This window comes from Loxodonta africana, chromosome 16, assembly GCF_030014295.1.
Source record: "Loxodonta africana isolate mLoxAfr1 chromosome 16, mLoxAfr1.hap2, whole genome shotgun sequence".
In the NCBI taxonomy this organism is placed as follows: domain Eukaryota; kingdom Metazoa; phylum Chordata; class Mammalia; order Proboscidea; family Elephantidae; genus Loxodonta; species Loxodonta africana.
In genome coordinates this window covers 84766833-84783549 of record NC_087357.1, presented here as the reverse complement: position 1 = coordinate 84783549, position 16717 = coordinate 84766833, and the positions used below count along the sequence as shown (strand labels likewise).

Here is a 16717-nt window from a genome sequence, read left to right as displayed (position 1 = left end):
ACATCGTGAACCTACCTCTCTAGCAATATGGCTAAAACAGCTGAAGTCAGACTTCATGTATATACCCTGTGGTACTGTGCTAATGAGGCCCTACGCTGTTGTAATGGGTCCACACAGGCCTATGCAGGGGTAAAAGGCATTCAAAGTCTGTGGACCCCTTATGCCTGTGCCTGGGAAAGGATCTGTTTCTGCCCTGCGTTTCTGGCTTAGGGGAGCTGGCAGATTATTTTTTTCCCTGTTTGTTAATTTGTTCCTTCGCCAAGGCTGGGAGAATGGCTCAGGGAGCACCACAGGTCCTACTTCCAGCCCAGGGAAAGCAGCTTTCACTGAAGCCAGTTCTGACTGGTGCAGAGCAGGGAGGCATCAGGAAATTGGGAGAAAGCATTTTCCCCAAAGGGTTGTTTTTTGGTCCACACGATAGACTGGACACATGTACTTATCCTTTGCCGAGAGCACCGCTTTCTGCTGATTCTCCTGACGTGGAAAGCGCACCCCAAATGCCACTGCTTGCCTCCTCACGCTCGTACCAAGAGGTCCAGCCTGCAGGGAGCTGGTTTCCACCAAATCAGCTGTGCCAGTTCCCTGCTGCTTCTGAATCTTCTCTCGCTCCCCCTGCCGCTCTGCTGGATTCCTCAACTTTGCCTTTGATGTTCAGGGCTCCTAGACTGTCACGTATTATCAATTTCCTTGTTTTGGGGTCTCTGCTGTAAGAGGGGGCACAGGAAGCGTCTGACTGCTCAGCCAGCTTGGCCCCGTCTCCCTGAGCTGGAGCTTCTGGATGACTTGCTGCTGCTTCTACACCAGCACCCACTGCTGCCTCTTGCACCTTCATGGTATGGAGACGGCTTCTCTCCTTAAACCTCGTGAACCAGCCTCTGCCAGCTTCAACTTTTCTGCTGCAGCTTTCTCACCTCTCTTGGCCTTCACGGACTTGACGAGAGTTAGGGCCTTGCTCTGCACTAAGCTTTGGCTTAAGAGAATGTTGTAGCTGGTGTGATCTTTTATCAGACCACTAGAACTTTCTCCATATCAGCAATAAGGCGTTTTTGCTTTCTCATTATTCATGTGTTAACTGGGGTAGCCCGTTTAATTTCCTTCAAGAACTTTTCCTTTCCATTCACAACTTGGCTAACTGTTTGGTGCAAGAGGCCTAGATCTTGGCCTGTCTCAGCTTTTGATATGCCTTCCTCACTAAGCTTAATCATTTCTAGCTTTTCAGAGTGAGAGATGTGCGACTCTTCCTTTCTCTTGAACACTTAGAAGCCATTGCAGGGTTATTAAATGGCCTAATTTCAATATTGTCATGTCTTAGGGAACAGGGAGGCCTGAGGAGAGGGAACGAGATGGGGGAACAAATAGTCTGTGGAGCTATCAGAACACACACAACATTTATTAATTCAGTTTGCCATCTCATATGGGTATGGTTTGTAGTGCCGCAAAACAATTAGAATAATAATATCAAATATTACTGATCACAGATAACCATAACAGATATAAGAATAATGAAAAAGTTTGAAATATCTCAAGAATTACCAAAATGTGACACAGACAATTCCTCTGTGCCACATACTTGACCTATATCCTCCAAGCACACTCACTATCCTTCCCACGCATATCACACATCACTCAGAACTGACTTGTGCAGGGTGAGGTGTACGCAGCTTAATGAAGGGAAATGGTGTCACTAAAAAGTACACAAGGAAAAAGGACTTGTTGGTAACTGCTATGGCACATGCAATTTTGAAACAACCAAAAATTGAATGTGTGGGTATACATGCATGTATGTAAGCATATTTGCTGCTGCTGAGTTGATTCCAACTCAAAGCAACCCTACAGGACAGAGTAGAACTGCCCCATAGGGTTTTCCAAGGAGCAGCTGGTGAATTTGAACCACTGACCTTTTGGTTAGCAGCCCGAGCTCTTAACTACTGCACCACCAAGTTTCCTTATATGTGTATAGTTATGTGTTTATGTGTGTATATATAGATGTATGCATATGTATATGCAGCTATGTGACTATATGCACATATATTCATATACATAATAAAGCATATGGGGGCACAGTTACAGACACTTCTGAGACATAACTAAAGGCATCATGGAATTGGATTTCTGGGTTTAGAGGATTAGTACCACAATGTGGGACATCTCAGTCAATTGGCATAATATAGTTCATAAAGTTACGGTCTACATCCTAGTTTGGTGAGTAGTGTCTGGGGTCTTAAAAGCTTGTGAGTAGCCATATAAGATAAACTACTGGTCTCTGCTCCTCCAGAGCAAAAGAAAAAGGAGGTAACCAAAGATTCCAAGAAGAAACTAGTCTACAGGACAAATAGTTTACACAAACCACAGCCTCATCTACCCTGAGACCAGAACTAGATGGTGCCTGGCTACCACTACAAATTGGTCTAATCAGCGCCACAATAGATGGGCTCTGATAAAATGGGAGAAAAATATGGAATAGAACCTCAAATTCCTAAAAAAAAAAAAAAAAGACCTACTGGACTGGTTGAGACTGGAGGACTCCCTGTGACTACTGCCCTGAGATACTCTTCAAACCTTGAACCAGCATCTTGTAATTAAAAAACAAACTGGCTCAAAAAATAATGACTATCACCCATAAGTACTGTGCTCCTTTAAAAAATCACCTGTATGAGAGAGCAGTGGGTTGCAGACCCCAAATTCTCATAAGACTAGACTTAATGGTCTGACTGAGACTAGAAGGACCCCGGTGGTCATGCCCCCCAGACCTTCTGTTCGCCCAGGACAGGAACCATTCCCAAAGCCAACTCTTCAGACAGGGATTGGACTGGACAGTGGGTTGGAGAGGGATGCTGGTGAGGAGTGAGCTTCTTGGATCAGGTGGACACTTGAGACTATGTTGGCATCTCCTCCCTGGAGGGGAGATGAGAGGGTAGAGGGGGTTAGGAGCTAGTGAAATGGACTTGAAAAGAGAGAGTGAAAGAAGGGAGCAGGCTGCCTCATTAGCGGGAGAGCATTTGGGAGTACATAGCAAGGTACATACAAGTTTTTGTGTGAGAGACTGACTTGATTCGTAAACTTTCACTTAAACCACAATAAAAATTGAAAAAAAAAAATTACCTATATGAGACCAAATATTCAACAATTGCTTTAAAACAAAGATGGGAAAGTAAATGGGCAGGGAAAACTGGATTAATGAAAACAAAACAACCAGAAGGGAAATAATGAGAATGTTCACACATTGTGAAGAATGTAACCAATGTCGATGAACAACTTGCGCAGAAATTGTTGAATGGGAACCTAAACTGCTGTATAAACCTTCACCAAAAACACAATAAAATATTATTTAAAAAAAAAAAAACTGGTGTAGTGTCTTCCTTCCCCACTAGAGGTAAGTGTTCTAAAAGTTGATATTGTGCCTGTCTTCTATCCCCAGCACCTAGCACAATGCCTGGTTAATAGCAGGCAATCAACAAGCACCAGGGGAGAGAAGGATCGAATGTGTCCCCACATGCGCAGTGCACACACCAGGCTCAACACACAACTAGCAAGCTCTCCATCCATGTAAACCATAATTATGATTCCTGGCATCCTTGGTCTCACTCTGTGCTGTGATCATCATATTCCTCAACTCTATCTCTTCCTCTCCATTATCCACACTCCCCTCTCTTCACCCTCGCCCTTTGCACTTGTGTCTCCCATCCCACAGTAAACTCTTTGAAGCCCTATCATTTCACTGAATGCTTCTTCCACCTCCTCGTCTTGCCTCCCACAGGGACTTCACTCTGCAGGCCTCTCTAACTGAGGCTACCCCTTCTACCATGCTCCAGGTACCACACAGCTCAGAGGTAATGTTGCATACTCTGTGCTGCCCACTTCTGTTTCTAGTTCACTACTCCTTCTCATTGTATAAAATCCCCTCTTCCTTTTGACTTCATACCTCTAGCTTCATCTTCTCCTTCCTATCATCCAGTGGCTAAACCTCCTGGTGGATCTTCCACATACACTGAAGATCATAGTCTTCTCCCTACCACATAATTCAGGTCTCAACAGACTCTAATGTCACATGTGTAGTTCTCTCTTGCAGGGAGGACCACTTCCTTTCTTCTAGTCCTCACAATAATAACCACTCCTTGGACTTATCACATGTAATGTTCAGTTCTTAACCTCCAATATCACTTTCTGACCAGAAGGTTTACCCTAGCAGCTCACTTAAATCCAACAACAATGTGACCAAATGGCGATCTCCTGTCCCTTAAATCCTCCACTGTCTCCTCATTCACTATTCCCTCTGATCTCATTCGTTTCTCTGAGCAGCTTAGACTTCATGTTTGTTTATCTGAATCATTCTCTCACCAAACTGCTAACTCCTTTGCTCCTCTGACTGTTGCCACATATACTGGACAACATCCCTCCTGGATCAGTCCCATAATCTTGTCTTCAGGGATCCCACAGCCAGGCTCCCAGAAATAATAACAAAGCTGTATATTCTATTGCTATTACAGATTAATGGGTTCCAACAACCTCAGCACCACCAGCAACCTTTTCCCTTGCCATTGGCTGTGCTCCAATAAACTTCTTTGGTGATGACTCCAAACCTCACGACTCTCTACAAGTTTCCTGCCCAACTTCTGCCCCTTTCACTCCTGCTAAACTCATGTATCGCTACCAAGTTCACATAGAAAGACGTAGCTCATCATCTCCTACAAATAATTCCTTTCCTATTTTCTAAATCTATTAGATCAAGAAATCCATTAATTATTCTAGACTGGCACTGCCCAACAGAGCTTTCTAAAATGATGCAAATATTCTGTATCTGTGCTATCCAATATGTCAGCCGTTAGTCACGTGTGACTAATAAATACTAGAAATGTGGCTACTGCAACTGAGGAGCTGAGTTTTTTATTTAATGTAATTTTAAATATTTGAATTTAAACATAAATAGCCACATGTGGCTACCAAATTGGATAGATAGCAATTTTCTACCCCTCCTGTCACTCAAAAGTCACAAGTCCTAAGTCTGCTGATTTTGTCTGCAAAACACCTATGTCTCTGCTTTCCATCCCAATGCCAACTTCCTTAATTGATCATGCTACCCCCTAATAAAATTCTTTGATACCTCCCAATTATCTTCGTAATAAAATCCATGGTCCTTAGCCGAAATCTAAGACATTTCACCTCCTGGCTGGCCTCTTCTACGGCCTCATCTCATCTCTCATTACTACCTGCACTGAACATTCAGTCATCCACCCTTAACTACTTACATTTCTCTACAGACACCTCATGCTTATTTACATTTCATTATCTATTTCTTTCTCCCTATCTTTCTCATTTGAGCAATTCTCAATCCAGACATCACCTCCTACAGCAAACCTACCACAAGCCCCAAACAAAGCCAAGAGCCTCCCTTCTAAGTCCCCTAAGTACTCCATACAGACCTCTGTTACTACCACCGAACACAGTATTTGAAAGTATCAGGAGTGTACCCATGTCCCCACTACTCGGTAAGTACCAGTAGGGTCAGGCGTATACAGCACACATTAAGGAATCAATACATATCTGTCACATTCAGCAGAAGCAGCCTATGTACATCCTAGGAAAAGACAGTTTCTAATATTCACTTCCTCTATCCCACATCTCCTTTTCCACTTTTTCTTCTCTTTAGTCAGAGTTTCGTTAAGCCAAAATGCAAGTGGCAGTGGCTTAGTTTATGGTACCTGAAAAAAACCCAAACCCACTGCCGTCGAATCGATTCCGACTCATAGTGACCCTATAGGACAGAGTAGAACTGTCCCATAGGGTTCCCAAGGAGCGCCTGGTGGATTTCAACTGCCGACCTTTTGGTTAGCAGCTGAAGTCTTAAATACGATGCCACCAGGGTTTCCTTATGGTAACAGGGAGAAGTAAAAGGGAATTATTTAGAAAAGCATTCCCAGTTTTCTATCCCATCCTATTCCTAACTGCTAGTGCTTATGTAGTGAAACATATCTAATACTGATTTTTAAAAACTTACGGTCTTCTCCACAACTTTAAGTATTCGAATGATGAACTCTTCAAGTATCTGGTAGTTCTCCAAGAAGATACTGAAGTATTTCAATTCCAAAGGCTTATCCAGAGAGATGGGCCAGTAACGGTGACATTTGACAGTTCCATCTTCTACCTCTCTGGTCATCATGGCAATAACATTAGCTTGATTTTCCAAAACCATTTGCCAAAAATCACTTACAGTATCTCGCAGTGGTCCTTGGGTAGCAATGTAAAAATACTCTTCTCCAGAATTTACTATTCTAATATAACTAGCATTGATGTAGTCCCTGCTTTCTCCAAGAGGGACACGTGTTGAATCATCTGTTACAGAAACAGAAACATCAGACAGATAAATGAAAAGCAGGAGATGTGATTACACCCAGACTTGAGGAAAGCATTTCACAAAGGTAAATCTATCTACTTCTCTGACCAATACAGAACATGGCACAGGAGTTTCTTCCAAAGGGTAATTGGAGTCCATAAGTTTAAATTCTTTCCTCCCTAAAGCCTACTGGCATGACCTAAAAGTTAAATAATAAGGTGATTTTTTTTTATCAGTGTTTACTAAACAGAGAAGGGTGGCACTAGAATCCCAGGCACTTTGACAGATTTCTGCTAGCTATGGCACAGGTAGGATTAGGCCAAGGGTACTTACTAGTCTGCAATTCAACACAGCAAAGGAGGAGCACTCTGAGGAAGTAGGTGAATGGCACTTCTCTGCAGAATCCAGGAAATCTGCAAGCCCAGAGCAGCAGGGGCCAGGGACAAAAATGGACTGTGGTAGTTAATGGGAGTCAAATCCTAGGATTAGTATAACTCGATCGGTGCTCCCACAGAAGGTAACAGCTTTTATGTCCATCCTTAGCCTTCATCTGGTGAAAGAGCCTACTAATCAAAGCTAAGGTACCATGGCAAAAGGATGCTACCAAGCGCATTTGCTCCAATTAACGTAACATGGACTGTTATGACAAACATAGCAAATAGGAGAGATGGAAAAATAGCTACTTGGGTTATTAGTAAACTTCACTGCCCCGAGAGCTGTTCCTTCACTTCACAAAGACATATGGATCTCTGGCTCCACCACTGCTCCACAAGGAGAATAAAAACACTCAGCAAAGGAGTGGCCTTCCCTGCCATGTAGCTGTCTTACAAATAAGCCCTCCTTACTCTTCATAGCCAAGTATACCACTTATTCAGCAAATGTGTGTATGACAAACATATTCAGACAGGACATAACACAATTTCTGAAACAGCCCATCTCAAACAATCACTAGATATGTGAAGATACCCAGTATTTCAATAATGGAGACTGTTCTGAGAAATCATAGCAAATGCTTTCTTTTCCATAAAAGTGGACACTTTAAAAACCCTATTTAAATTTTAAATGCAATCCAAGAGAATATTATTTTAACATTTAAAAGGATAATATATAACTATGTTTATTGACATAAAAATATGTTATATTATTAAGCTGAAAAGGAAGAAATTAAAGCATTACAGCAAAATCTTTCATATATATAACCAAAAAACCAAACCTGTTGCTGTCAAGTCGATTCTGACTCTTAGTGATTTCATATGAGAGAGTAGAACTGTTCTGTAGGGCTTCCTAAGCTGTAATCTTTATGGAAGCTGACTGCCAAATCTGTCTGTTGTGGAGCCACTGAGTGGGTACAGACTGCTGACCTTTTGGTTAGCAGCCCAGCATCACCAAGACTCCTTATACATATATACAAATAAAACAGCCTCTGCTAACATTCTGATGAATATTTGCCAAGCCAGGTTTTGTTATTGTTGTTGTTTTTAATTATGTGGTAACCCTGGCAAATATTCACCAAAAAAAGTTAGCAGTGACTGTTTTATTACATAAAGTTTTATAGTTGGTACATATCAATTTTATAGTAGAAAGCTCTTTTTCATTTTGAAGATTACAGATGTAAAAATTAAATAACCTAAAATAATAAAATCTTGCTTTCAGATAAAAACTACAATTACTCAATTAAAATCCCTAAAATGGGAATGAAACAGAAAAACAAATTGGTGATTCAGAAAACTGGCATAAGGAATTTCCTCCAGAACTCCAAGAAAAAAAAAAAAAGGCAAAAAATGACAACAATGATTAAACTGCTAAAGAATGCAGAGGATATAAAAGGAGTAGATTAAAGGAATTTTAAAAGCAAACCATGGAATACACAATTGGAAAGAAATAACCCAAGTGATCACAGGAGAAAAGTTCCCTAAGTTGAAGATTAGTAATGGAACTCAGTACACACAGCCTACCAGCATGGTATGTACTCTGTGCATAACCTTATCTGAACTTCAAAACAGGTACCATTATTATTATTCATACTTTTCAGATGAGGCACCTAAACTCAGTGTGGCTGAGTACTTTGCTCCACATTATATGTCAATTCTTCTAGGCTCCAGAGCCCAAGTCATACTATGCTCCGTTGTCTCTCAAAGAAGACTCAAGTTTGCAGACGGAAAGGCCTATGTGCCAGGCAACATTAGTGAAAAAATCTGAACCTAAACATAACATAAACATTGTTGTTGTTAGGTGTCATTGAGTTGGTACTGACTCATAGCGACCCTATGTACAACAGAAGGAACCACTGCCTGGTCCTGTGTCATCCTCATAATTGTTGTTATGCCTGAGCCCACTGTTTCAGCTACTGTGCCAATCCACCTTGTTGAGGGTCTTTCTCTTTTTCGCTGACCCTTTACTTTACCAAGCATGATATCCTTTTCCAGGGTCTGATCCCTCCTGATAACATGTCCAAAGTATGTGAGACGCAGTCTCGCCATCCTTGCTTCCAAGAAGCGTTCTGGCTGTACTTCTTCCAAGTCAGATCTGTTTGTTCTTTTGGCAGTCCACGGTATATTCAATATTCTCTGCCAACGCTATAATTCAAAGGCGTCAATTCTTCTTCGGTCTTCCTTATTCATTGCCCAGCTTTCCCATGCATATAAGCAGAAAGAAAATATTAGGACTTGGGTCAGACTCGCCTTAGTATTCAAGGTGACATCTTTGCTTTTTAACATTTTAAAGAGGTCTTTTGCAGCAGATTTGCCCAATACAATGTTTTGTTTGATTTCTTGACTACTATCTCTATGGGTATTGATTGTGGATACAAGTAAAATGAAATCCTTGACATTTTAAATCTTTTCTCCACTTATCATGATGCTGCTTATTGGTCCAGTTGTGAGAAATTTTGATTTATTTTGAGGTGTAATCCATACTGAAGGCTGTGGTCTTTGATCTTCATCAGTAAGTGTTTCAAGTCCTTTTCACTTAGAGCAAGCAAGGTTCTATGATCTGAGTACCACAGGTTGTTAATGAGTATTCTTCCAATTATGGTGCCCATTCTTCTGCATATAATCCAGCTTCTTATATTATTCCTTCAACATACAGATTGAATACAGTATGGTGAAAGAATACAACCCTGACGCACAACTTTCCTGAGTTTAAACCACACGGTATTCCCTTGTTCTGTTTGAATGACTGCCTCTTGATCTATGTACAGGTGCCTCATGAGCATAATTAAGTGTTTCGGAATTCCCACTCACAATGTTATCCATAATTGGTTATGATCCACACAGTCAAATGCCTTTGAATAGTCAATAAAACATAGGTAAACATCTCTCTGGCATTCTACACTTTCAGCCAGGATCCATCTAACATCAGCAATGATATTCCTCATTCCACTTTCTCTTCTAAATTCAGTTTGAATATTTGGCAATTCCCTATCAATGTACTGCTACAAAGGCTTTTGAATGATCTTTAGCAAAATTTGACTTGCATGTGATATGAATGATATTGTTCGATAATTTCTGAATTCAACTGGATCACATTTGGAATAGGCATAAATATGGATCTCCTCCAGTCAGCTGGCCAGGTAGCTGTCTTTCAAATTTCTTGGCATAGATGAGTGAGCACTGCCATCGCTGCATTCATTTATTGAAACATCTCAGTTGATATTACATTAATTCCTAGAGCCTTGTTTTTTGCCAATATCTTTGGTGCAGGTTGGACTTCTTCCTTCAGCACCATCGGTTCTTGATCATATGCTGCTCCCTGAAGTGGCTGAATGTCAACCAACTCTTTTTGGTACAGTGACTGTATTCCTTCCATCTGCCTTTGATGCTTCCTGCATCTTTCAGTATTTTGCCCATGGAATCCTTCACTATTGCAACTTGAGGCTTGAATTCTTCCTTCAGTTCTTTCAGCTTGAGAAATGCCGAGCATGTTTTTCCCTTTTTGTTTTCTAACTCCAGGTTTTTGCATGTCAGTATAATATTTTACTTTGTCTTCTCGAGCTGCTCTTTGAAATCTTCTGTTCAGCACATTTACGTCATCACATAACCTAGGGAAAAATTAAAGGATAAAAAAAAAAAAAAACTAATCCTGTCATCAAGGCAGGAAAATATAGGTTGCAAATAAAAAAAATCTACCTCATCTTGTAATCAGAGTTCTTTAAAGTATCCTAAGTGCTGGAAATTAATACAGTAATGTCTATGGAGGCCTGAAAAGATTATGATCAGGAATTCTATACACAGAAAATGTATCATCATGCGTGAGAACAAGAAAATTCAGTATTATCATCTGTGCTTACTTCCTCACGTGACTGTAGAGAATATTCAATAAGATATGCCCAAACATGCCCTGAAGAGTAGAGAACAAATCTAAGTCATTGCTGTTATTAATCAGTACTGAGTAGATCCTGACTCAGAGACAAGTAACAGAAAAAGCATTAAGTAGAGAACCTGACATGTAGTGTGGTCCCACTCCTTTATTAACATTTAAAAATGCCTTTTAACCTCAGAGTCTGTCCCCTTCTCTATGACATGGGAATAATAATATCTGAGTTATCTAGTTCAGAGGGATTCTATGAAGATTATATAAAATTATGCATTTGAAAATGTTCTGTAAGTTGTAAAATGTTACAGAAATGCATGGTATTGTCTTTATACCTGAAAATCCCTAGGCTGCATGCTAAGGGCTGTCCTTGCTTTGCATGGTAGTACACGACCACAGATATGGCTGTACAAGCTAAAACTCTGTAAAGTGTTCTTAATAATCAGTAGAAAAAAATTATTATTGTTACATAACCCTTAAAAATTGTTGTCAAAAGTCCCAAACCCATTCCCGATGAAAACTCTAAATAAAATAGGTATAGAAGAGAAATTGCTCAACATAATAAAGGGCATCTATACAAAACCAACAGCCAGCATCATTCTCAACACAGAGAGGCTGGAAACATCCCCCTTGAGAACAGGAACAAGATAAGGATGTCCTTTATCACCACTCCTATTTTACATTATGCTGGAAGGCCTAGCTAGAGCAATAATGCAAGAAAAAGAAATAAAGGGCATCCAAATTTGTAAGGAAGAAGGAAAACTATCCCCATTTGCAGATGATATAATACTGTACAAAGAAAACCCAAAAAACTCCATTAGAAAACTACTAGAACTAACAGAAAGATTCAGCAGAGTAGCAAGGTACAAAATAAACATACAAAAATCAGTTGTTTCCTATACACCAATAAAGAGAACGCCGAAGAGGATATTAGGAAAACAATACCATTTATAATAGCCCCTAAAAAAATAAAATACTTAGGAATAAATTTAACCAGGGATGTAAAAGACCTATACCAATAAATCTACAAAACTCCACTGCAAGAAACCTGAAGAGACCTACATAAATGGAAAAACACACCATGCTCATGGATACATAGACTCAGCATCGTGAAAATGTCAATTCTACCCAAAGCAATCAACAAATGCAATGTAATCCCAATCCAAATACCAACAGCATTCTTTAAAGAGACTGAAAAACTAACCATTAACTTTTTATGGAAAGAGAAAAGGCCCTGGATAAGCAAGCACTATTGAAGAAGAAGAATAAAGTAGGAGGACTTGCCCTACCTAATCTCAGAACCTACTATATAGCTATGGTAGACAAAACAGCCTGGTACTGGTACAGTGACAGACACGTTGACGAATGGAACAGAACTGAGAACCGAGATCTAAACCCATCCACCTATGGTCACCTGATCTTTGACAAAGGCCCAAAGTCCATTAAATGGGGAAAAGACAGTCTTTTAAACAAATGGCACTGTCATAACTGCATGTCTGTCTGCAAAAAAAATGAAACAGGACACATATCTCATACCATACACAAAAACTAATTCAAAATGGAACAAAGACCTAAATATAAAACCCAAAACTATAAAGATCATAGAAGAAAAAAATTGTCAATTCTAGAGGCCCTAATACACGGCATTAACAAGATACAAACTATAACTAACAATACACAAACACCAAAGCTAAGCTAGATTACTGGGATCTTCTAAATACTAAACACTTATGCTAATCAAAAGACTTCACCAAAAGAGTAAAAAGAGAACCTACAGACTGGGAAAACATTCTTGGTCACGACAAATCCAACAAAGGTCTAATCTCTAAAATCTACAGGAAAATCCAACACCTCTACAACAAAAAGACATATAATCCAATTAAAAAATGGGCAAAGGATATGAACTGACACTTCACCAAAGGTGATATTCAAGTGGCTAACATACACATAAGGAAATGCTCAGGATCACTAGCCATTAGAGAAATGCAAATCAAAACCAAAATGAGATACCATCTCACACAGCCATTACTGGCACTAATTAAAAAAAAAAAATCAAACGTTGCAGAGGCTGTGGGGAGACTGGAGCTCTTATGCCCTGCTGTGGGAATGCAAAATGATACAACCATTTTGGAAAATGATATGGTGCTTCCTTAAAAAGCTAGAAATAAAAATACCATATAATCCTGCAATCCCACTCCTAGGAATATATCCTAGGGAAATAAGAGCTGTCACACGAATAGACATATGCATACCCTTTGTTCACTGCAGTATTGTTTACAATAGCAAAAAGATGGAAACAACCTAGGTGCCCATCAACAGATGAATGGATAAACAAACTCTGGTACACACAACATACACACAATGGAATACTATGGAACAATAAAGAACCATGATGAACCTTTGCAGGATCTCACAACATGGATAAATCTAGACAGCATTATGCTGAGTGAAATAAGTCAATCGCAAAAGGACAAATATTGTATGAGACCACTACTATAAAAACTCATAAAAAGGTTTACACACAAAAAGAAAAAATATTTGATGGTTACGAGGGTGCGGAGGGGTGAGGGGAAAAAATTAAATAGATGATAGGTAAGTGGGAAGGATAAGACAGTACACAAAACTGGGCAAGCCAGCACAACTTGTTCAAGGCAAAGTCATGGAAGCTCCATAGACACATCCAAACTCCCTGAAGACTGAGGGTTGTGGGGACCATGGTCTCAGGGAACATCCAGCTCAATTAGCATAACATCATTTATAAAGAAAATGTTATACAGTCTACTTTAGTGAGTAGCTTCTGGGGTCTGAAAAGCTTGTGAGCAGCCATTTAAGATACTCTACTGCTCTCACCCTGTCTGGAGCAAGGCAGAATGAAGAAAATCAAAGACACAGGGAAAGATTAGTCTGAAGGACTAATGGACCACAACTACCACAGTCTCTACCAGACTGAGCCCAGTACAATTAAATGGTGTTTGACTACCATCACCAACTGCTCTGACAAGGATCACATTAGAAGGTTCCAGACAGAGCTGGAGAAAAATGTAGAACAAATTTCTAACTCACACACAGACAAATAAAAAGACCAGACTTACTGGTCTGACAGAGACGGGAGGAGCCCTAAGACTATGGCCCCCATATACTCTTTTAGCTCAGTAATAAAGTCACCCTTGAGATTCACCCTTCAGCCAAATATTACACAGACTCAGAAAACAAAAGACTAAATGAGAATACCAGCCCATAAGGGAACAGGAAAGTTGGTAATGTGAACCCAAGGTCAAGAAGGGGAGACTACCGATCATGGGGTTAGCAACCAATGTCATGAAACAATGTTTGTATTCATTCTTTAATGAGAAACCAGTTTGCTCTGTAAAACTTCAAATAAAGTACAATAAAAAATTTTTTAGGAGGCGAGGCCAAGATGGCGGAATAGACAGACGCGTCCAGCAAGCCCTCTTACAACAAGACCCGAAAAAACAAGTGAAATGAGTATATTTATGACAAGGTAGGAGCCCTGAACATCAAAGGCAAGCTTAGAAAATGAACCCAAGGGCACGGGGAGGAAGAGACAGCTCAGACGCGGAGAGGACTTACCAGACCCTCAGGCACCATTCCCAGGAGTGGCTGTGGCAGGCTGGTTCCACCATTTGGCTGCAGTTTCCTCAGGGAGAAGCAGCCAGCCACGCATCCTACTCACACGTCCGGAACCAGAGAGGAACAGCACTCTCAGAAAAAGCTAAGTACCTATGTATATTTTACCGTGCCCCCTGCCCCCAAGCTGGCTTCAGTGGCTGTTCATTTCCCTGGGTCTGAGATAGGCCCTATTTAGTGCCTAGAGCCATCCTCTAGGCCTTGGAGAAGTAATAAATTCACAAGTGGGGGAAAAGATAATTTGCCAGCTCCACTAACTGGGGGAGCTCAGGACAGAAGCATTTCCTGTCCAGGTATAAACTGTCTGTGGACTTTGGGTACCTTTCCCCTAGGAATGAACCTGTGTGGGTCTATTTCAGGATAATAGGCCCTTGTTGGCAGACTAAAATTGTTCCAGCTCTGTGGTGGTGAAGTGGGTGTTTGATTTGACACTGCTTTGCCTATTAAACAGGGTCCCTGCCTACCCACATCAGGGGTCTCAGGACTGGTGGCTCCACTCAGCTCACCCAGACACCTGCGACAGGGGCACAAGGATGACTGGTACCTTCCAGTCCTTACAACCAAAAACATTGGGTGCCCATAGTCTGTCTGGAGAACCCACCCACCTGTATGCTCTAGGGAAGAGGGACGTGCTTTCCTCAGAGACACGGGGGATGATTCTCAGCCCACTGCCTTGTTCAGAGTATGACCCCCTGCTGCAACCAGATACAGGTACCTACACCCATCACCCCTGTACCTCTAAGACTGTAGGACAGAGCCTGCACCACACACCTGGTGATCAGCTACCTGGACACCTGAGCTGAATTCACACAAGAAAAATGAATGGACTCCTAGGCTTATATACCTGATAACACCTCTAGCCATATGGGATAGGACGTCAGAGCTCCAAAGGTGAAAATAATCCAACTGCTCACTTAAGCAACCCATTTGGGCATAGCAAAACAAAACAAAGCAAGAAGCTACAACATAGTAATCAAACACAAAATAAACTAATACAATGTCTTATAGATGGCTCAAAGACAACAGTCAATATCAAGTCACATAAAGAAACAAACCATGATGGCTTCAACAAGCTGTCAAAACAAAGAATCAAAGGATGTTTAGATGAAAGTGCCTTTCTGGACTTACCGGGGGTAGATTACAAAAGATTAATATACACAACCCTGAAGGACATCAGGAAGGAAATCAGGCAACATGCAGAACAAGCCAAGGAACACAAATACAAAGCAGTTGAAGAAATTAAAAAGGTTATTCAGGAATATATTGAAAAATTTAATAAGCTGGAAAAATCCATAGAGAGACAGCAATCAGAAATTCAGAAGATTAAAAACAGAATTACAGAAGTAGACAACTCAATAGAAAGTCAGAGGAGTAGAGCTGAGCAAGTAGAAGGCAGAATTGGGGAACGTGAAGATAAAGCACTTGGCACTAATATATTTGAAGAAAAATCAGATAAAGGAATTTTTAAAAAATGAAGAAACCTTAAGAATCGTGTGGGACTCTATCAAGACAAACAACCTAGGAGTGATTGGAGTACCAGAACAGGGAGGGATAACAGAAAGTACAGAGAGAATAGTTGGAGATTTGTTGGCAGAAAATGTCCCTGATATCATGAAAGATGAGAAGAGATCTATTCAAAATGCTCATCGAACTCCACATAAGGTAGGTATTAAAAGAAAGTCACCAAGACATTATATTCAAATTTGCCAAAAACAAAGATAAAGAGAGAATTTTAAGGGCAGCTAGGGAAAAACGAAAAGTCACCTACAAAGGAGAGCCAGTAAGAATAAGCTCGGACTACTCAGCAGAAACCTTGCAGGCAAGAAGGCAATGGGCTGGCTTATATAAAGCACTGAAGGAAAAAAATTACCAGCCAAGAATCGGATACCCAGCAAAACTGTCTCTCAAATATGAAGGTGAAATTAGGATATTTTCAGATAAGCAGAAGTTTAGGGAATTCATAAAAATGAAACCAAAACTACAAGAAATACTAAAGGGAGTTCTTTGGCTAGAAAATCAATAGTGTCAGGCATCAACCCAAGATTAGAACACTGGGCAGAACAAACAGATGTCAACCCACACAGGCAAATGACAAAAATAAATCAAGGTTAAAAAAATGCTCAAAACAGGGAAAGAGTGATGTTACTGTGTAAAGAAAACATTAAAGTAATAAAGAGGGACTAAGGAATGTAGTCATAGATCTTTCATATACAGAGGAAGACAAGGTGATACAAAGAAATAAAAGTTAGATTTAAATTTAGAAGAATAGGGGTAAATAATAAGGTAACCACAAAGGAGACAAACTATCCTACACATCAAAATAAAAAACAAGAAAAAAATAGAGACTCAGCAGAAACAAAATCAACAACAACGAATATGAGGAAAAGATAATATATAATCTACTCAGCACAAAAAGTTAAGTGGGAA

The 16717-nt window shown here is 40.3% G+C and overlaps 1 protein-coding gene across 1 annotated transcript in view; it reads right to left on the bottom strand.

Annotated features, from left to right (window-relative positions):
• Positions 1-16717, bottom strand: part of PTPN20 (protein tyrosine phosphatase non-receptor type 20) — a 109295-nt gene that overhangs the window by 44098 nt on the left and 48480 nt on the right. Inside the window, exon 4 of the mRNA XM_064269092.1 lies at positions 5996-6330. Coding sequence (XP_064125162.1) covers positions 5996-6330 — 335 coding nt within the window. The remainder of the gene's footprint in view (positions 1-5995; positions 6331-16717) is intronic.